The following is a 23118-nucleotide window of genomic DNA, read 5'->3' as shown; positions in this document are numbered from 1 at the left end:
AATTGTGTCTCGTTTAAATAGGTAACACGATCCGGCCAAACATTGTAAACGCGTAAATGACTTCCATAGAAACTCATAATAAAAGGAAAAAAAAGAATTATCGAATGCAATTGTTGGATTCTTGTGCAAGAATAAAAGTTCCGTAGGAGAAGGGTTTTCTAGGAGCGTTACGTGAGGGTTGAAATGTAAGTTCTTTTTTAAGATGATGAATGTACAGATTTTCAAAAATAATGTATTGATTTGTCAACGCTGAATGTACTTGGGAAAAGAAAAGAAATAAATCTTCAATAATGTTTTGATTGGATAATCTAGCAAAAATCGCCAAAAGTGATCAACTAACGACCAATTTTTCTTTTAATGGCACATTTTCTTCATTATATAAGAAAGTGACTCAATTTTTTTTTTAATCAAACAAATCAAGTCTCATTCAACTTAAACCAGAATAGCACAGATACCTACATTCACTTGCCATCTTATAGGCAAGTCTAGGACGTGGCATGCTAGCACCACTATTTTATTATTATTATTATTTAAAAAAAAAAAAAACAACCCTTAACCCACCCCACCCTTACATATATCAGTGAGAATCGAACCCATGAGTTTTACGATATTGGAATTATAATTTACCAACAAGTCACAACTCACCGACACCACTCATTAGACAAGCAATGGTCACTTATTCTAAAAGTGAGCCTATGAACTATGAAAATACACAGTAAATAGGCCTAGGGATGGCAATAATCCCCATAGGATAGGGTACCCATCGAGTATTCGACCCTAATGGGGAGAAATTTGGGGGAAATCGGGTAACGGTGATGGGGATCCCCAATATTCAAATTCTGAAATCGGGTACAGGGTGGGGATGGTATTTTGATCCCCATCCCCATACCCACCCAATAAGAATTATCTAAAATATATATATATATATATATTTATTATATTTTTTTGATATTATTTATAAATATATATATCTATGTAAACTTCATCTTTTTATCAATAGTTAAATTTTGTCAATATATTTTTGATATTATTCAATTCACCTTGTTCGAGTGAATGAGTAAGTTGTTAGGTTACACTAAGCAGTTGATTGGGGAATTTTTTTGTCGAATGCAGACTTTTATTGTTTTTTTTAAGCGAGACTTATATTTGTTTTTGTTTGATTGAAATAAAAAAAATTATTTTATATTGATGTTTGATTTTAACTTCATAGTTTACAATCGATAATTATTTGAATGAATTTTTATATAATAAATTAGTAATATTGTTAACGGGGATTGGGGCGGGTACGGGGACCTAATCCCCAATGGGGATGGGGAATCCCCAGTTTCTTATTACGGGGATTGGGGCGGGTAAGGGGATGAGGAATGAAGTCGGGTATGGGGATGGTAATTTAATCCCCTTACCCTACCCTCCCCATTGCCATCCCTAATTATAGGCCAAGTCTAAAAAAATAAAACTTGGGAATAGCTTCCTAAAAATAGGAAATTGATAAAAATAGACAAAACAATTTTATTAGATCCCAAGATCCAGACTGCCCAGTCCAAGGCCCAACAACAAGAAGCCTAGCGTCTTCTGATCTCCACAGCCTTCCTACCGCCTGTACAACGAAAGCCGCCATGATCCGCTGTAGACTTCTCCACACCAACGTCGCCGCCAACCTTCGTCTCGCTGTAGGAAAGACACCATCACGTGTCGCCATCAATAGGACAAAGCATGCATGCAGCAAACACAGGTAGATTTGAAACCAAAGCAGGCTGCTGCATCCCAACCGTAGCACGCACAACTGTCGCCGTTGTCTTGGAATCAAACCTAGTTCGCCGCCGTCGTTGCCCTGCCCTACACAGTGGGCACGAAACTAGTCTGCCGCTGCATCGACCCGAACAACCTAAAAAACCTCCGTTGTCAAAAAACCACAAGCCAGGCAACCAAAGGTCAATGGGCATTGATCCATCCATTACCCGTTCGATAGCATCAAGGCGTCGGATCGCCACCGAACAAGAAGGAATTTACTGAAAGTCAGCCACGATGCCTCTCTTCGTTCGTTTGTTCTCCACAAAAGAGAATTAGAGTTTTTAAGAAAGTGCCTAAATTGATTGTGTGCTAATGTTATAAAACATAGTCCACTATATAGATTTTTATGTTGACATTATGCTCATGGATAAACAAAAATGATTTTGATTCAAGCATTGATTTCAAATTTAGCATCTAAGCAATAATTATTTAGCATAAGCCGATTTAGGATAGAGACTTATAATTATTTCAAAATTAGGTAAAAGTGCTTCGAAGCACTTTTGATAATATTTGAAATCAACGGTTGGGAGTTATTTGAATTATAAAACCACTTTTTGATACATTTTATTTGTTTCAAATGCCTAAAAGCGCTTTTCGAATTCAATTAAAGCGTTTTATTAAGATGAAGCCTCAAGTGCTTCTTAAAATCATTTTTAAGTGCTTCTAAAAACTTATCCAAGACACATTTCATTTATTTTTTTTATATTTATTATTATTATTATTATTTGAAAAGCGCTTTAAAGTCTCTGAAAAGCAATCTCAAACAAACCGAGCACATAATGAATTGCTTGAAAATTTTATCAAACAACGAATCTCTTTTTTTGTTTAACAAAACCACTTCTAATATATAGAAGTATTTCTAGAGAAGTAATATAGTCTAAAATATCGTAAATTTTGTTTTCCATAATCTCAAAAAAAAATTTAGTCGAAAATGTCATCCATTAGTTGCAATCCAATAATAGCAAGCAGTATAATAATGACCTATTCTTGAGAGGCCATCAGAAAAAGTCATTACATAGAGCATACTACACTAGCACACCCCTCACACCAGCATACTACACAACACACCTCTAACACATCCATCTTTTTAAATTAAACCCGAGAGAAAAAATCTTAGACCTTCCAAAATTTGAAATTGCATTCACCAAAAGCTTCTGATGTAAGTCATGTAACTTACAAGACTCAAATGAGTTTAAAGGATTTAATTTTGTTATATTTTCAACAATTTTTTAGTTGGTCTAGAAAAGTACTTTACATATTTCGACAAAACACAATCACATGCAATTTCTTCATTTCTCTTCATTCTCAAAAAAAAAAAAAAAAATTCTTCATTTCTCTCCTCTAATAGATCCAATAGAATCATGTTATCTCTTTCTAACTTAAAATGCATGAAAACTTAACTCAATCCATTGTCTTCATGTGTTCTTTTTCTCCTTTTCTCTTTTTCTCTTTTCGTCTCAAATTAAAATCCATGCAAACTCATTTTTTCCGTTTCTTTTCCATCTGTTCTACATTATTACATTTGAAACTCCTTCTCATTATAATTTGAACCATATCCCTTAAAAAAAAAAACAAATTTTGAACCATATTTGGCTACCTTCAGTACCTTAATTTAGTTCACAATTGATCATATAATCTCCTCCAAATGAGATTATTTATCTAAGGACAAAATCACAGGCATCTTCTAAATTTTTTGAAAGATGCAATTATCACAGGCATCTCCTCCACATTGTTGTTGAACTTGAAACTTCCATGCCAGTTCAGTTTTTGTTGTGTAATATTCATTGCAAATTTGGCTCGTTCTGCACTGCAAATTTACTACATTTAGCAAACAGACTCATGGGAGTTCCCCTACCTGTTATGTGTTTTGTTTCTTCTTGCATGGCTTCCAGGTGAACCAAACCAATTATTCAAACCAGCACTACTTATTTTCCCATAGACAAGAGTCTCAGACCAAAAAAATATATATATGACAAGAGTTTGATTCTTTACTTTGAGTTTTTTTTTTATTAGAATGCTTTACTTTGAGTTTTATGTTATGTAATTGCATAAAAAAAAAAAAAAGAGGATTCAGTGCATCGACATAAATGGATGGTTAGATTATATTAAATACACTCTTAGGTTATTAATAAAAATATTAATTATAAATATCAAGAGTTGAGATCATCTTATAAGTGTTTGCTCATTTACACCGTCAGTGCATAGAATAATTTCTATAAAAAAAAAAACGGAACATGCATGTAACTTCTCCTCAATTTTCAAATCCAAACAATTCCAGTTAAATTGGAAACTGTTAGATCAATAAATAGTCAAGTGTGTCATGTGAATTGTTAATGCGCTGCCATTAGCCTCGATATGGTAAAAATTTCAGAAAAAAAATGTAGCTCGATTCAATGTATTAGAACTAAATATGGAAAAATCAGTCAAAATGAGAAATAATAAAACTCAATTATAAAGACAATATTTGAAAAATTAGAAGAAAATGTGAACTTCACGAAAGTATGTGTAACAAAGATAGATATCCCCAATCCCTACTTTCTAAAATAAAGGAGGTACAGAGGACTTCTTTGAGGTTGGATGTATTGTGAATGATTGCAAAGCATATTTTTCTTCTTTTAATTTATGCTCTATTTATCATGAAGCAAATGATACCCATAGATTGGCACACCTTGCTAACTAGCATTGAGTTCTTAGATGACTATTGATTAGGCTTTTGTGATTATCCATGATGCACTCTATGAGTACGCTTGTACTAGTACTCGAGGTGTTGGTAATATGTCTCTCTTACTGTATAATTATCCTTCATTTATTAATAATATTGTTAGATGTGGGGCTGAACCTCACAGTTAGGTTGGATTTCAAACTCCGTTGCAAAAAAAAAATAAAAAAAAATTAGGCATTGTGATCCCACGTCCCCTATATTTGTCATCAGTCTAAAGAAACCTAAATCCGCATATATAATAAGAATAAACATGCAAGTTATATACTCTCAAAAATGGTACTCGATATATTAATTTTGGTAATTGTTGATTATACTGCAGGTTAGAAGAAAAATAATTGGAACAAGTGTTGTACAATGCAATGAATTAATGGAGATTGGGGCGGAATGGAGGTAAGGTCCTCAATGGGTTGATAACGGGGGATCTCCAAATATTATCAATGGATTGGATAGGAGAAATGGACAAGGGTTCCCAACCTAGCAAATTCTGTATCGTTATTTTTAACACTCGTAGTATTCCATTTTCATATGTTCATATGTGTGTCTCTTGATTTACTCACTTCTATTTACCACCACCGCTTAGCATGTACACAAAGAAACTGATCGATTAAACCAGTAGCACGATTCTAGTAACAATTACAATTTCCTTCTTCCCCTCACTCCAATCAAAGCTTGTCTCGTTGTGTTTGTTCATTTCTCCCATCATACCCAGGTTTATTGGGTTTGGTCACAATTATTGATTATTCTGAATCATTCATGGTCGTTTATATATATATGATGAAGCCTCTATTCCCCATAACCAATAATTTCCTCACACACCATATTCGGCTGCCTCCAACACCCAGAATCCAGTACAGCTTTCATTATTTTCCTTTACAAATCTACAGAGAACTACACATCTTAGTGACTCGATCTATTATATATATATATATATATATATATATATATATATATATATATATATATATATATATATATCCTCGCTCTGGCCTCGTTTTGAAATTTCAGAGCGAGGTTAGGGTTTAGGATCACTTTTCGGTCGCATATTCACATCTCAACCGTTCAGTTTTTAGGTACTAATGTATAGATCATCTCTGCAAAATTTCAACAAAATTGATGGTCTTTAAGGTATCTAACCCGCTTAGACTAATGGACGAACTGAATCTGTCAAACCTGAACCGTACTAGCTTTAAGACAGTTATCAATGCCTTAACGACCATCAATTTGGCTGAAATTTTGCAGAGATGATCTATACATTAGTACCTAGAAACTGAACGGTTGAGATGTGAATATGCGACCGAAAAGTGATCCTAAACTCTAACCTCGCTATATATATATATATATATATAATTACACACACACACAAAATCGATCAGAAGCATCATCCCCAAGATGCAGTTGTGAAGTGAACAATCTGACTTCTCCTTCTGAAGCTTCCACGCCATTCCAACTTTCGCAGTACGTACTATGAAGGTTCCATCATGAAATGAGTTTGCATCATTGAATATGATGAGCGGTCTTTCTCTTTCTTTTGCAGGAATTATATATATAGAAAGCTATGATGGCAATACTCTTTTCAACCATATTCGATCAGTACAGTAGCATTTTGAAAAGGCTGTGTTAACTCTCCTTTCAATTTGTTTTCTGAGCTTATAGCATGAATGGCCCTGAGAATAGACCAGCTCAAACTTTTTTTTTAATGACATTTGATTAAGAAAAAAAAGGGTCACTTATAATATCAATTATAAGTACTTTTTTTTGAGAGAATTTAATTATATGTTGTACCAAAAACAAATTACATGAAAATTTAATTTTATGGCACTCTTTATCGGATGTTTAAACATCAACATCGTAGGCAAACTATGATAATCTAATTGAAGACTAGTTAATTAATGTTATAATCCTTTGAGTTAACATTATTAGAAAAGGCTAAAGTTTCGAAATTTATGCACTGTAATAATGGTTTAAATTAATGACCAAGCCTCTTAATTGATGCTAGTTTGCCCCCAAACCTTTATAGGTTACTCTCACATACTATCATTTTATGATTTGCCATCACTGTGATACTTAATTTTTGTTTAAGCATTTCTCTTGGACATTCTAAGAGAGCATGCATTGTCCTTATGAACAAATTAAGTTATTAGTTCTTTAAGAATCATGTACCATTTATTAGGGGGTTTTGTTCTTATTAGCTAGTTAGTATATGATACTCATATATGTAAATCTCTTTTACTTAAGCATAACACATTTGTTATAAAAGATGTGACCTTCCTAATTTCTTAAAGTGTGACACGAAAGCAACAAGGAAAAGCAAGAAATGATGGCCTAATTATGTAGCAAACTAGATTACAAAAGGTCCATGATTGATTACATCATTTACATGCTTGATGATGAAAACTATCTACACGTACTGTAGACAATTAATATCCATAAGTATCCAAGAGGTATTGCAACTTAATCTTCAATCGTTATCACCATTAAAAATAGGTATATGATAGAATTCATTCTTTGGACTTTGTTTGCTTTCCCCACTGCAATCAATGTGAGGTAAAGCACAAAAGAAATTTCTTGTCCAGCCTTCCATCCAGGACAATACTCCATTCCTAAATACAACGCACACATTGACACATTGTTAGGTATAGTAACTGAAATAGTATACCAGTATTTATCATCCACAATGTTAAATGAAGTGATCTCAAATCTCTAGCTTAATTAAGAAAAAGAGGATCGTGTGACATTATAGCAACATATATATATATATATATATATATATATATATATATATCCTTGTATGACTAGGCTTATTGTAAAAACAAAGGGTGACTAGGCTTATGAGACTAGCACAAGCATGACCTAATTAAAATAGGTTCGACACAATTCGAGCAAGAAATAAACCGAACTAACACGAGTACGACTCAAGTAATTGATCTTGTTCACTCTATAGGTCCGACTCATCGAGCATGGCACGGAGAACGGCCATGAAAGGAGCTCGATCAAATTAAGCATGACCCATTTGCATTGAATTTCGAAGAAATTTATGAATTAAACTTACGACTTCGTCTACATTTTCACACTACGACTTCGTCTACATTTTCACACTCCGACTTCGTATTTTGGGTCATTAGGGAAAGTTTCCCAACAAGTTTTCCTTGTGAAATAAATTTTCAAGAAGCAAATCGTTTTCAAACAAAACAATATTAACTCCATTTAATCGTAAGGGAAAGAAGATGAATCACGGACAAGATTTTGACCCTTGACCCCAAAGTACTACCTTCTCCTTGTTCCCCAAGCTTTCACGTTCACTCCCTTCACACCTTTGGACCAAACCCAACCGGAGCAGTTCAGATACGGGGTTGGACAATGAAAGGAAGAGTAATTTCTAGCTATGATAGCAAAAGGTTACCATCTTTATTATTGGAAGTCAAGAAGCCCTTGTGAAATGGAGTCCAGAATTGTGGGGGCAAAATTCCCAGAAATTAAGCTGAAATAAACTTCTTGGGTTGTGATGTGTGGTGTTGTCATTTCAGTTGTCACCTAAAAGCGAAAAAAAAAAAAAAAAACCTGTTGCTTTCATCCGAGTTAGCAATGACTCCAGCTACGTCCTTTAGTAATCTACAATTTGGACCTACTCTTCTTTTGTAATTTTGTGATGAATGAAATGTCCCAATGACTTTGGATTGAATTAATGGTGTGATTGCTAATCAGTGAGAGGCGCCGGTTGGCAGTTTGGCCTTCACCTACTTGCTTTGTTGCATGGTCGATCTCCTAAGATATATAGTTTCTTCTTCTCCATCTCAGAAGGCCAGCAAGAGAGTTGTCTTAATTTTTTTTTAAGGACTTTGATTAAATCATTATCCACATGAGTTAGTCTCTGCATTGAAGAGTGAGACGTATGAAGAAAATCGAATCACCAACTTGGTTCGACGTTGTGATTACCGACTTGTTTGACAAATAACATGACTTGACATATCACGTTATCACTTATCATATTATTTAATCATAATACCATAAATTGGCTATTAAGCCGAGTAAGGCATAATTACCAAATTGCTACTCTAAGTTCCACCTTAGTGTTAATTTACTACCCTAGATTTTTAAAATTAGCTAATTTGCAACCCGAAGTTTTATTTTAGCCAATTTGTTACTCTTATATCAAATTTGCTACTCTAGGCTTTCAAGATTAAACAATTTACTTCCCTAAATTTTCAAAATTAGCCACTTGCTACTTTAGTTTTTCAAAATTAATTAATGTTTGGATGAAGAATGGACAAATTAATATGACGAAAATGTAGCAAATGATTAATTTTTGAAAACATAAGGTAGCAAAATTGACTAATTGTAAAAAATCTAGGATAGCAAATTGGCTGAAATAAAACCTAGAGTAGCAATTTGATAATTATGCCTTTACCAGGCTTAATGCCATACAATGGGTTCCATTACGCCCTTGAGTAGAAGACAAGATCATGCCATCATGACTTTGGGAACAATATGGTTTTCATCATGACAAGATGCATGGTACAGCTCGAATGAAGTATTACAGTAAGTTTTTTCATCTGAGCAACCGATATGTCCCTCTCTACCAAATGCTATGATTACATTTTGGAAGAGTACTCTTCAAAACAAAGGCCTATGTACCTAATATTGTGAATACATCTTTGTATTTGCCAGTTAAAATGAGACTAGAACCCAACTACAACTCCTACCTCATCCCACCACAATGTCACAAAAGTTTAATGTCATCTGCAACTTGGCTACATTATTTGACTGCTAGTAGGGATCTTCTAAATGCAGCCAAGAGTATGTTCAGTAAACCCAACACCCAAGACTTTACCTTGAATTGAGCCATTGCTGGCCCTTTTTGTTCTTTCCTTTGAATTCTTTAATCATTACATGCCCAGAGTAATTGGAAAATACAGACATGCTTTTTGGATACCGAGTATAATGATCAGATTAAGTGGTGCATTCAGAAGTTCTCTGCAGGCAATCCTGCAACCAACTAAAACTTAGCAACTATAATATGCAAAAAGTATATGGAATGCCTGTTAAAATCATATGCCACAAGTGGGACTGCAATAATTTGTGAGTTAACACACCAACAATGTTACCGTCTGATAAAAGAATAATAATCAAATTTACTGGTGATAAATGACATCAAATTACATTATCCACGGAAACTAAACATATAATTACCATTTTCTTTTTCTTGTGTTATCTAACAAAAAAGCCTGCATGTCTTCCCATCTTTCAGGTGCTCCCTATCCTAAATCTATATCTCCTTACATAACAGGGAATGGTGGGTAAGAAAGAAACTGCATCCATTTGACGCAGAGAGAAAACTTGACAACAGATGGAGAATAAATGGAAAATAGGGAATTATACCTACATCGCAACAGTATTGGCTGTCAGTTGGATGCTGAAGGCAACTTCCAAAAGTTTTTGATTGCAACAAGAACTTTCTCTCTCCCATGTGATTCTGGTTCTTTCTCGTGTATGCTAGCAGTCCACCTTACGTTATGAGCTATGCGACCTATTTTATCAATAACTTCAGGAGAGTCTCTAATCACAACCGTTCCTTCAGGACGCAAGATTCGATCCATCTCCACCAACAAATCCACAAGGTTACATCTGTAGAAAAATAAAGAAGCATGAGCATATACCATCTGCAACTGTTAAATATTGCTGCAGGAATGTAGCAAGAACCTGTAGAATCAAAGAACAGTTGCACAACTAGAAATCAAGGGTGTAATACCTGTTTTTGCCTGTACTTGGATGTTTTATGAGTGATTCAATGCCGGTTACATGAATGAAATCATAAGAACGAGGGTACGTCGAGAAAGGCTCACACCTGAGCCAAATCAAGCAAAAATATCAATTGAGAAGGGATCTAATGAAGAAAATGAATGCATAAAAAGAGATTGCGACTAGCATCAACCACACTTGGTAACACTGAGTAAATATTTTCTATTCCTTTTGTGTAGAAAACCATGTTTGCTTTGATTCCCCATTCACCAATTAGCACAAAATTCAAACCATGGGACAAAGCAGTGTTATAGTTTTCTATAAGGAAATGCGGAAATGCAACTAGAACAAATATAAGAAACTTTTGCGGATACTGGTATCAAAGAATGGATAACACAAAAGGTGCACACTTCACATCAAGTTGTGCGATAAACAATATTTATTGTACCATCAACTAGTTATCGATGGTTACTAGGAGCATCGGTACTTGGTGAGTGGCACTAAAATACATGCAATGTGACCTGGCAAAAAACATACTGTGATCCAAGAATTCAAAACTATGTTTATTCCTTGATTGATGCTTATTATGTAAGATAGTAAAGTGAGTTGATTTTGCAGAGCACCGGTATAAGGCCTGCTCCATCAGAAGAATTATGTGAAGAAATTATTGGGGTTAAGGATATTGCAGTACTCACCAATCATGGTAGAGTCCAATGAGACCTCGGTCGTAGATTACAGACAGAGTAGAAGGCTTGCGAGAAGGAACAACATTCATCACCCACACAGGGTCAGATATCAGTGCAGCAGCAAAACCTCCAAAAAGTGCATTCATGTCCATGATGTTACGCACAGCTGAAGTTCCAAGCTTCAGGTGTAGAGAGTTCTTATAGTAAGCCACTCTTCTGGCCCATCGTCGAGTGTCAGCCTCAAACACATCAACGCCATTTCTCAAGAGTTTGGCCCTTGCAGGAGGTTTGGTCAGCCTTGCTGGCCATTTTGGAATCATCCCAACAGCATATTCTCCCTTGACAGAAGATGTCCTACTCATGCATTTCTTTAACTTGACGTACCTGCACGACAATTAAGTTTATTGGTACCAATTCCACAGAATCTTTGAATAAGAATCAAGTTAGTTAAAGATCATTATGGTGACTCAACAACTGAAAATCCTATTGACACAACAAAACAAGACTTGTACAAGAATTTTGGAAACAGAAATCACTTCATACTGAGAATGGTTTTCTGAGACAGTTACCATGCATCATTTGCGTCATCTGATTCGTCACACAATTCTAGACCATATTCACTTTGGTTGGGGAGGCATAATTCTCCAGCAGGCTTTTTCCAGACAGCTGTGTTTCCATCAACAGCAATTAGGTCATAACACAATGCTCTTGCAACTCCTTGGAGATCTGCCCATTCCTTGTCTTGATTAGCCCACTGTACAGGAGGACCAGAGATTACTAGGTATCCTCCTGGGCGAAGCACGCGATCCACTTCGAGGAAATATGTGGCATCTGCAAATCCAGATTACTTGACGATAAGAGCAAGTAGCAGGGAGAGAAATAATGTAAAAATATGAGAGGCTAACGGTGAAAAGAACTCACTGTACGCAGTAAATGGGATCAAACACCGAGAGCAATGCACCAAATCAAATGAGAAAGCAGGAAAAGGTAGTCTGCGAGTGCCAAGCATGAGAGAAAATGCTGGAATTCCTCTTTCTAGGGCAAATTGAATCTGTGATTTGTGCGAGTCTCTTGGAGCAAATGACATTGCTATAATGTCCTTGGACAGAAGATACCCACCAAAACTAGCAACCTGTACAAAAACCAATTGTAATATTTGAAATGATAACTGCTAAGGTCTCCAGAAAACAGGAAAACGCTCTTTACCCCACAACCCATATCAAGAGCAGTCCGCAGAACTCCATCACTGATAGGGATGTACTGTCCAAGTTTTTCGATATATTGTATAGCTCCATCAGGGAACATGGTGCCGCCACCAGGGAAAATGAAGTGCGGGCCATCCAACATCATCCATCCCTGATGACCTTTCCTCTCTGCAATTTTGTTGTGTGGCATGTTGCTGTGCCATATCTGTATACAGATTAATATTTTTAAGATATGTGGATAAAGATCTAATAAATTGCTACTTCACGTCTTTGATATAGAACATCAAATGAAACACTCTATCCGTAGTCAATCGTTGGATATAACAGTTGAACAAACATTTCCATAACAAAGATGACTCAACATCACAACATGGTCTCTTCATTGTAATATATTTCCTAAGAAGAGGATTACAAAGACAAGCACATTCAGTCCATCTGTAGTTAAAGAAAGAAAACAAGGGAAAAGGCCTCTATTAAGCAGTTCAAGTCTCACTTATTTGGGCAATGAATCAGATGGATATCGTTTGAAGAAACTTAATAACACATAAAAACAGCGAATGAGTGGTCAACTCCAAGAGCAAAGGAATACGAGCAGTCATATTAACCAAGAGGAGAAAGCCAGAATGTGAATGCCTGTGCGGCTCTAACTATCCTCAACAAGCAACTACACCTTTTCTTTTTCGCTTGAACAATAACCTATTAGTAGCAATAAAAGAGTTGTATCCTCCAAGCAGCTTAATCCCTTTCAACCATTTTCTTAGTTTAACTTAATTGGCTCCCACTCCTACTCCTAATCTAACAGTAATGCCTATAAAACACAACAAATCTCAGATCACAGCTTAGCAAAACACAACACATCCAATTCAGACCAAGTAGTTCGAATAAGCACATTGAAGTAGAGATAAAGCACACACCTTTTCCAAGCTTTCAGGCCAGGGCACCGGAATCTTGTACCCGTCGGGGGGCGGGATCAAGCAGAGAGGGGTCTCCTCCGGCGGAGGACAATGCCTCTCTCTGTAAAAGTTCATCTCTCTGCTGAGCTGGCTGTTGCGCCTGGGGTCCTCGCACGGCATGTGGTCGACGGCGTCGGCGGGGCAGGCGTCGATGGGCTGCTGGTGCTGGCCTTGCTCCACCAGCGCCACCAAACGGTGCCGTTGCTTCGGATCGGCGTTGGTGGAGAGCAGTAGCGCCTGGCGACCGGAGGCGGCCATGGAGTCGCCCAAGGGGGTGAAGACGAGGAGGAAGAAGAGAATCACTATGCCGAAGAAGGCCGCCGAGACCAGGTCCAGGAGGCGCCAGTTCCGAGGGATCCGCTTCGATGCGGGCAGGTTCAGGTGGCCCATTTTGAGGATTTCGGATCCGAGATCAAATTGGCATCAAGGGTTGCCAATTGGAGGGGGTTGGGTTTCTGGGTTGTGGGAAAGATTGGATTTTGAGGTGTGGGTGGGGGAGATTTGGATGAGAGGGTTTATGAGTTCTTGGTGGGTGAGAGAGAGAGAGTGAGAGGTGGTGAAGCTCCCTGTTTTTGCTTCAATCTATTATTTCTATAACTAGTAGATCCTCAGCTAGATTTTCTTTTACCTGTTTTAAATATTTTTTTTTTTTAATTTTGAATTAAATTTTGAAAATGGGGTTATAAGATGTAGCTTGAACTAGAAGTAAGAAGCATGTGATGAGATTTTGTGTTAAATTTATGATGTAGGTGTATTATTCAAATACGGGAATAATGTGAGTCAATTATTGTATTAATTTCTCAGGCAAAGAAAGATGGAGGAGGATTAACTGACATGCTTTTAATTTTATAGAGGTTGAGTGGACCATTATGTTTGAGGAGTCAAGTGTGTATCAGCCTAAGTTGAACTTTGTTGTCCTAATCAAAAGCAGAAAATAATTGATTAAATTATTGGCATAAAAAAATTTGTAATGTTTTCTTTTTGGAGATCAGATCTGTTCATGAGATTGAGATCGATGACTAATGAATTGGGATTTCAAATGAAGAAAATATTTAGGTAGCTTAGCACCTTGAGGCCTAGCAACTCAAAGGATCTGGTTACTTGGCACTGAACCTGGCATTGTGTTCAAAAGCTTCTACTCTGGTTAATTTGCATTAATCATATCATGAACTTGGCCAAACTTTAACACGTTCAAACAAAGTAATGATATGATTTACACAATACCAAAGAAAGTGAAGGAATCAAAAGAAACGTGGTCAATCTGAGCGTAAGTCAGCGCCCCTCTTCAAACCCGAAAGGGGTCAGAGTCACCTTCATGTCTTCTTGCACAAGAAAAACAAAGGAAAGTAGCAGCAGCAGCGGGGCAGAATGATCTGAATAATTGATGCAATCATGCAACTCATGAAAATAACTGTCAATATACAAAACATCAACCATCTAATATTGTAACTGTTGCCATACTTTTCCACCCTGGTATTCTAAATGTGCAAAATCCACCGCTAATACTAATTGTCATCCATGCGGATCAAAATGCCAAAATAACAGTGCACAAGCAAGGTTGGCCAGACTAAAACATTGTCCGCAAAATAAATTCAGGACTTCTTTGATTGCTTAAGATTGATTTCGTGCTTGATAAGATTTACCCTGAGCAGCATCGACTTCACATCCCGATCAAACTCATTCCCTGTCTGTAGGGCCCGCTGGAAAGTTGCATTCCTTTGATCCGCATGCCGTGCATATAGAATTTTATTGTGAGAGTCTATACGAGCCTGCAGTGACATAAAGAGTTGGGTCAATAAAAAACAAACAATTACATATGTATAAGACTGACCCTAAAGTTCTGCATCATCCCAGCCCAAGCTTTTACCACAGAAATACAAAAGAAAACTGATTCTAGACTAATTTTAAAAACTGTCAGACATGCTCTTAGAGGTCAGGTATAAAGGCTGGTCGCCATTTTGCTTATGCAGGTTAACCAATATATAGAAAATACAAAGCATATTTGACAAACGGGCATGAACCTAGTTTCTAAATTTTTACTGTTTGAAGCTAACAATAAGTCGAATATGATTAAAATAGCACTTCAAACCACACCTGAACTTGGTTGTCGGTGATCAAAGCTTCAAGTTCTTTCTCCAGCCCAGCAACATCAGTTTTGAAAGCATTGGCCATCATGTTTAGATCTACAGACACAAAGGGGTGTGTGTACTGTATAAGGGCCTTGTTGCGGATCTGGTCATAGAGTGTTTCAAGGTGGTCATGCAAATGGATGTCCAGCAACAAGTTAGCTTTGAGATTCTCAAGGTAGTCCAAGCATGAAGCATAACGGCTACAATAGAAGAGAAAACAAATGTTACTGAAACTAAAATAATTTGACATAAGATATCAGCTCCACTACGAATTGATTAAAATCAGTTGCACTGGCATGCCTTTATCGGATTCAATACTAACAAGGAATTGGATAGTGTCCAATGCCAATTGATGAAGATGTTTGGAACAAACAAACTAAAGCATGATTCATATATACATATTTCAATATATTTCTCAGTAGAACTTGACATTTTTGCACCATATAGTATTCTGCACATTGAAACTATGAAAACCCAGATGATGGATAGACAATACAGGGCAAGATCAAACTAAAAATATACCATCATAGAAGATTACCTCGAGTAGAAATCATTGATGATCTCCCTTATTTCAGGCACCAATTCTAAAAAGTTCCGGAAATTCAGGTTGTCTATAACTTTGTTCTGTCAAATAAAAGCAGTTGATGAGAAAAGACAGTAAACAACCAAAAAAGAACGAAAGAAAATAAAAGGAAATAGTCATGCCTTCAGCTCCGTTCGGTCAAAACTTGCAAGTGCACAAAGCCCACCATACGTTGCAATATCTTGAGGTGCAATGACTTCATTGTAGTGGTTTCCTAACTCATGCCCAGTTTCCAAGAACTGTATATGCCACAGTGAATAACATAGATTAAAACAATACGTCATAACACCAGGATAGCTCTCCTACATTCTTAGAAGTCTCACAAGAACAACAGATAATGGAAGGCATAGATTCATTTAATTCTATCAATGGAGGTTCAAATGATATGACTATATAATGGGTTTGATTGCACCATTTATATCCGACAACAGACTAAGATTTTGGATAACAAGGAACCATTTTGAAAATTAGAGGACAGGCAACAGTAAATCAGCAACAATTATACTGCAAGCTCTTCCTGTAAAACACACACACACACACACACACACATGTACTCATCACTAGTTCCTCAAGTGCTATTGATCCAAAAAAGAGTTGAGCACATGCTTTAATATTATAAATCCTATCACCATACCAAGCACAGACAGACCTAAGCTCTTAAGTTAAACCACAAAGCTACAAGAGTTTTCTTATAAAAAGGAAAGTAAACAGACACAACACTGAACAGCCACAATGTAACTGCTAACAAACCTTACGAGCAGCAAGCTTGTATTTCTTAGCTTCCAAGAGAGCCAATCCAGCAGCACAGCGAAGTTTTGCAACAGTAATTGTGTCCAGAGCTTCTGGTGTTTGTTCTGCTTTGCTAACATAGCTTGCGACATGAGTAAATTGACCCATCTCTATGCTGACCAGAATGGAACACATGCACATATGAACAATATGCTTTGATGTAGTACAATAATCACGAGTACGAACATAGTTCTTAAAAGCATCCCCCAGTTGCCCATGAGAATAATGAAAATCTCCAAAATCATTGTAGCCCATTCTTATGCTTTCTTTGATCAGATTTGTCTGCAGAAAAGCATTTTAAGGCAGAATGAGACATCATAGAAAGAGCTAATGGGAATTCAAAAAACTGCACGTATTTTAATACTTAGGGGCATGCAAGCAAAAAAGAAATACACCTAAAACCCATCAGACAGAGACCACTAAAGTGTGGTTTTTCTGGCCACTAAATATAATTAAGGCATCAAGACCTCAAAATCCAGAAAGTTTTTTTCTGACAAAATAAGTTCAAAATATAAAGTTGCATTTGGCAACTTCAACTTTGGTCCTAGAGCTGATTTTTTTCAGCTTGTTGACGACACCAAAGAACAGTGATCTATTTCAATTAAACAAAAATCACAAATCCATGATCCAGGATGCCTGTTCTAGCATAAAAGCAAAGTCCAACCACCTCCTTATCAACCATAAATTAACCTTCTCACTTCTACAAAAAGAAAAAGAAATCATTCGAACCCTCTTAAATCTTTCCACTCTCATCCACCAAAATATGTGCAAATAAGCTAAAATTGAGGAGTGAAAACCAACATTGCCTTCAAGACAAACAATTGCATGGGACTCTTTTCTAACTGATTAAAACACCTCATCCATAAGCAGAGTTGTAGACACGGTATAACCCTAAAACAAAAAATTCTAGCAAACACATTGCAGCAAAATTCTTCTCTCATATAAACCTCTCTCACACTCTCCACACACAGCGGATGCGAAACCACGCACAGCATAAGCAATACAAAGACAATTAGGCCACACATCACAATAAACCCAGCAGAAGCCAGAACCCAAAGCAACAAATTGATAATAGATAACCCTAGAAATTCAATTGAAACAGAACCACAAGAAAAACAAAGCGAGCAATGAGGTGCGTACTCTGTAAGCATTGAGCTCGTTCTCAAGCTTCTCCCTTTTCTGCTCGGCTCTCCTATCCACAGACTCGCACCAAGCCAAGTCCATCTGATACTCCGGCCCCAACCTCCCATCGATCCTCTGCGCCACGTCTCTTAACCACTGCGTGTTCTCGCCCTTCTTGATTTCGTCGTAGGCCATCCGCAGCGCCTCCAGCTCCACCGCCTCGTTGCCCCGGCTGTGGTCCGCGATGAACAGAAGCCGTGAGATCTTAGTGCGGCCGCTGTAGAGGCTCGCGTAGGCCTCCACGTCGAGCGGCTCGCCGGAGATGATGGGACGGTTGCGCTTCTCGTCTTCGCCCTCGCCGCCGTTGGCGTAGATCTCGTCGTCGATCATCGGTCCGGAGGTCTCGTCGTCGGCGTCCATTTGCGGTGGAATGTGTGGGAAACCCTAACCGGGATTTGAGAAATTTTGAGGGACCTGAAGGTGGTGGTGCTAAGAGACTGTTCTACTTCTCTCTCTCTCTCTCTCTCTCTCTCTCTCTGTCTCGCTCTCTCGTACCACCGTGTATAAGGAGGGAGATGGGTTGTGGAGCGAGCACACGACGTCGTTTCGGTAGTCTGTAACTTTTTATTTTATTAAGGCCTTAGATCCTGGACTTTCGGATTCACAAGGCCTTGGTCACGAATTGGGCTTTTCACCATGAAGTGGGTTTTGGACCCGGGGATTAGGCAGTAGCTCTTGCTTTTTGGGCTTGAACTTTAGTGTTCGTAAGGCTCTGGCATTGACTTGGTGCGGTTGTATTGAGCAATCAATTTTTCGTTTTCCCTCAGAAAAGTGAAGTTGAAGTGATAAAATAGAGTGTTGGAATTGCTCCTGTAAAAATTATGCATTGCAAAATTTTTATTTTATGAGAGAAAAAGGGAAAAATATTTTACAGTACTTTGCCTAAGTGAGACCAAAGTTAACTCACACTCAGAAACATAAACACAATAATAGTTTATTCTTGATTTACAATTTGGGATTTTAAGTGGATTTGCTCTAAAAGTCAATTCATTTTGTTCTTTGTTTTGTTTTTATTTTTTATTTATTTTTTATTTTTTTCAGAGCATAAACTCATATCTAATATTTATTAAAAAAAAAAAAAAAACTCACTAGCAAATATTGAGAAAAAATCATCCCGGTGCAGAAGTGGCCTTAGATAAGTGCATAAATGTTATAATAGCCAACTAAGGTGCTTCAAAGTTCTAGTTGATGTTTAACATTTTTATAGTAATTAGTTTTAATAAAAGCCCTTGACTTCAATTTGAATTAGAGTGCACTACTTTGTTTAATTAACTAAGGACTTCTTGTGACTCGTGTTCTAAAACGAATAGATATAAGTGTAGTTATTAAGCTGTCTTCATATCGAGGAATTGACCACTATGTACTTTTGGACATAGATATTAGGGGTTTAGCTAGTAACTTATCGTGACATTGATTAAATTAGATCAAGTTTCATATGAAATATATATTTATATTACAGGTTCATATCAGAATGTTTTCTGGGCAAGCACATATAGCAAACCGTTTTTAGGGGCACGGAGATAATATACAAAGGCTATTATGTTATCTATATAAACTGTCTGAGTAGTCTTACCATTTCACTACACCTCCTCATATTCATCAACTTTCAAATTCAAGCCTACAATGGAGTTCACCAACCAGAGCAAATGCATCTGCAGTTTGGCATTGGTCCTCATGTTGGCGGCTTGGTCTTCGGAAGCCACTTCTCGTAGTCTCCAAGATGCATTAGCTTATGGGAGGTACGAGCAATGGATAGCTCGTTATGGACGTGTATATAATGACATCAACGAGAAGGAGGAGCGCTTCAAGATATTCAAGGACAATGAGGCATTTGTAGAATCTTCCAACAAAGATGGAAACAAACTTTACAAATTGAGTCTGAATCAATTTGCAGACCTTACAAATGAAGAGTTCACTGCCTCAAGAAATGGATTCAAGGGCCACGAATGTTCCACAAAAACCACTACTTTCAAGTATGAAAATTCCACGGTGCCGGCTACAATGGACTGGAGAAAGAAGGGAGCTGTAACTCCCGTCAAGGATCAAGGCCAATGTGGTATGTAACACAGTAGTCTCTCTCTCTCTCTCTCTCTCTCTCTCTCTCTCTCTCTTTTGTTGTCATAAGATTATTTTCCATCTGTAGAAAAAAGAAAAAGAAAGTTGTACATGCATGATGCTAATTAACTCTAATCTAGCTGCTACAAATTAATATGCAATCGAAATGTATACAGGAAGTTGTTGGGCATTCTCAGCAGTGGGAGCTATGGAAGGAATCACTCAACTTACAACTGGTAAACTAATCTCTTTGTCTGAGCAAGAGCTTGTTGACTGTGATGTCAAAGGTGTAGACCAAGGCTGTGCAGGTGGCCTTATGGACGATGCCTTTCAGTTCGTCATTCAAAATCATGGTATTAATACCGAGGCTAATTATCCCTACACGGCTGTTGATGGTACATGCAATGCCAAGGCGGAAGCAGGCCATGCAGCCACGATAACTGGCCACGAAGATGTGCCTGCAAACAGTGAAATCGCCCTTCTTAAGGCCGTGGCTAATCAACCTATTTCTGTTGCCATTGATGCTAGTGGATATGACTTCCAGTTATATTCAAGTGGTGTTTTCACAGGAACATGTGGAACGGAGCTAGACCATGGTGTTACCGCTGTTGGTTATGGCGTGAGTGCTGATGGGACTAAGTACTGGTTGGTAAAGAACTCATGGGGTGCACAATGGGGTGAAGAAGGTTATATAAGAATGCAAAGAGATGTTGCTGCGCCGGGAGGCCTTTGTGGCATTGCCATGGAAGCCTCTTACCCCACTGCATAGTAAACCAGTAAAAATTGAATCAAAGCCGTCTACCATTGTAGGTATATCTTTATCATGATATGTACAAGAACTTATGTGTGTAATACTAAGAAAATTGATCACTAAGAAAACTAGTAACTTCATGAATTACAGAAAGTGTGCCCAATGTATGAAATCAAATCACTATATCAATAGAAAATATACATATCTGCTATCATGAAACCTTTGGGAACTATGTTAGGCTAGGCCTCCACCAGGAGAACTCTATTACTTTATGTTGGAGAAATTATAATAAAAATTATAATTTCTATATGAGAAACTCGTTGACCATAGACTGAGGTGCGGGTATCTCGCTCTCTTTAAGGAGATTCAAGCCCTCTGTGGAACAATGTCGGTGCACCAGAAATCTCTTGACTTGTCCCCTCTAGAATACAACAGCCCAACAACAAGTTGTGTAGCTCACACCAATCTGCAAAAATTGGAGAAACCCAAAGCTCCACCAAAATAACACATTTCTTTGGCCAAAAAGCACACAAGACACTTTGGGGAATTTCATAAGGAAGTTGATGGGTGAATAGTAGTGTTTCGTAATAGTATTACGTAAAAAACAAAGATATATCGATCTTAGCATGCAACAAATGGTGCTATTTATAGGCTCTTAGGACACTCCATACAATTAATAGGGTAGTAACCAAAAGCCATAGGTTACAAGAATTAAAACCTAAAATAAATCAAAATAAAACACCATGAGTTACAAAATAAAATTCAAAATAATTCTGAATTTAAACACAAAATAAATTCACCCAAATTTAATTAAAATAATAAAATATTAAAATGTAACAACATTCCCCCACTCATTTTAATATTTTAAAAACAAATATAAACCAAAGTTACCGGCCAAAGACAAACCATTATGCATCATGAAGGTGTGCTCTGCATTGAACCTTCACTTAGTGAAACAGCAATCTCTACTCCAGAGTTGATAGTGGTCTCAGACTTGAACTACAACTGCTTAAGGGAAAATAAGAACTACTGCTCAAACATAATAATTCAGGTGTTAATATGAGCTTTATTAGCCAGCACGTTACGGCCTTGTGCTTATCCCAGTTTTCATGAGTGCATTTCAATAATAAGCCCAATTCTCATAGAGAGCGGCCCCACTCTCACACTCATATAAGTAAAATCCGTCAAGGATGCTCTTGTAACTATGACATCCCACTCATATGAGCTACATATTTTATTAAGAGTTTTAAGTGAACTCAACCTTCATATACGTTACAAGATTAATGCACTTACATCATAGGGATGAGTAAGAAAATATAGTGCATTTTTCTTACGGCCACCTTATCATTCGTTTTTCCCATTGAACCTAGTTTTTAGGATCTCCAATCACCGGGTTGGGTGTCCTCATATATGGCTCATGACAATATGGGCTTCAATCCCATCCCCCTCGATGTACTCCAAACCTTTTCTCTCACCAAGCCCTTAGTTAAAGGATCTGCAAGATTATCACATGATTTAACATAATTCACATTAATAATTTCATCACTCAAATATGATCTCACAATATTGTGCTTTCTTCTTATAAGTCTGGATTTACCGTTATAATAACAGTTATTTACTCTATCAATAGCTGCAGTGCTATCACAATGAATCAATATAGGTGGTATAGGTTTTTCCCACAAAGGAATTTCATGCAATAAATCTCTCAACCAATTTGCTTCTTCACTTGCTGAAGCTAGAGCAATAAGTTCAGCTTCTATGGTTGAATTAGAGATTATTGTTTGCTTCTTTAATTTCCAATAAATAGCACATCCACCTAATATAAACATATAACCAGTGGTAGAGAAAGAATCACTTGACAGAGTATTCCAATTGGTATCACAAAAGCCTTCAAATACAGTAGGATATTTTTTTTTATAAAATAATCCATAATTTTTAGTACCAAACAAATATTTCATAACACGTTCAATTGCATGCCAATATTCTTTATCTGGTTTACTTGTGAACCTGTTGAGTACTTCAACTGCATATGCAATGTCAGGTCTAGTGCAGTCAGTTGCATAACGCAAACTGCCAATTATGCTAGCATATTCCTTTTGATTAATCACATCATTTTCACTTTCAACAGGAAATAAATGAACACTAGAATCAAAAGGAGTAGACACATGCTTGTGGCCAACATAATCACATTTCTTCAAAATTTTCTCAATATAATGCTACTGATCAAGAAAAATACCATCACATGTTTTTGTTATTTTCATGCCCAAAATAACATTAGCCTCACCAAGATCTTTCATATCAAAATTGCTCTTAAGCATAGTTTTTGTCTCATCAATTACATGCAAATTTGAGCCAAAAATTAAGAGATCATCCACATAGAGACTAATAATAACATGTGAATTTTTCCAAGATTTATAATATATGCACTTGTCACATTCATTTGATTTATAACTATTTTCAATCATGCATGAATCAAATTTTTCATGCCACTATTTAGGAGCCTGCTTTAAACCATAAAGGGATTTAGATAACTTGC

The 23118-nt window shown here is 36.9% G+C and overlaps 3 protein-coding genes across 3 annotated transcripts; 1 reads left to right on the top strand and 2 right to left on the bottom strand.

The window, feature by feature from the left end:
- Window positions 1-9586: 9586 nt before the first annotated feature.
- On the bottom strand, window positions 9587-13698 carry LOC112180472 (probable pectin methyltransferase QUA3). The gene is made up of 7 exons (XM_024319034.2): window positions 13055-13698; window positions 12142-12345; window positions 11857-12067; window positions 11505-11766; window positions 10945-11319; window positions 10260-10355; window positions 9587-10135 (listed from the first exon to the last, which is right to left on the bottom strand). The coding sequence occupies exons 1-7, from the start codon at window positions 13481-13483 to the stop codon at window positions 9913-9915; spliced, it is 1800 nt and encodes a 599-aa protein (XP_024174802.1). The 5' UTR covers window positions 13484-13698; the 3' UTR covers window positions 9587-9912.
- Window positions 13699-14460: 762 nt separating this feature from the next.
- On the bottom strand, window positions 14461-18271 carry LOC112180483 (COP9 signalosome complex subunit 1). Its single transcript, XM_024319045.2, has 6 exons — window positions 17735-18271; window positions 16556-16876; window positions 15928-16044; window positions 15761-15846; window positions 15188-15422; window positions 14461-14862 (listed from the first exon to the last, which is right to left on the bottom strand). Exons 1-6 carry the CDS (start codon window positions 18134-18136, stop codon window positions 14686-14688), a joined length of 1338 nt encoding a protein of 445 aa, XP_024174813.1. The 5' UTR covers window positions 18137-18271; the 3' UTR covers window positions 14461-14685.
- Window positions 18272-19399: 1128 nt separating this feature from the next.
- LOC112181646 (senescence-specific cysteine protease SAG39) lies at window positions 19400-20600 on the top strand. Its single transcript, XM_024320020.2, has 2 exons — window positions 19400-19832; window positions 20008-20600. Exons 1-2 carry the CDS (start codon window positions 19400-19402, stop codon window positions 20598-20600), a joined length of 1026 nt encoding a protein of 341 aa, XP_024175788.1.
- The last annotated feature ends 2518 nt before the right edge of the window (window positions 20601-23118 follow it).

The sequence above is a fragment of the Rosa chinensis genome, chromosome 1 (assembly GCF_002994745.2).
Source record: "Rosa chinensis cultivar Old Blush chromosome 1, RchiOBHm-V2, whole genome shotgun sequence".
Lineage (NCBI taxonomy): Eukaryota > Viridiplantae > Streptophyta > Magnoliopsida > Rosales > Rosaceae > Rosa > Rosa chinensis.
Note: the sequence above shows the minus strand (reverse complement) of the source record. Positions and strands in the feature narration are given on the sequence as shown.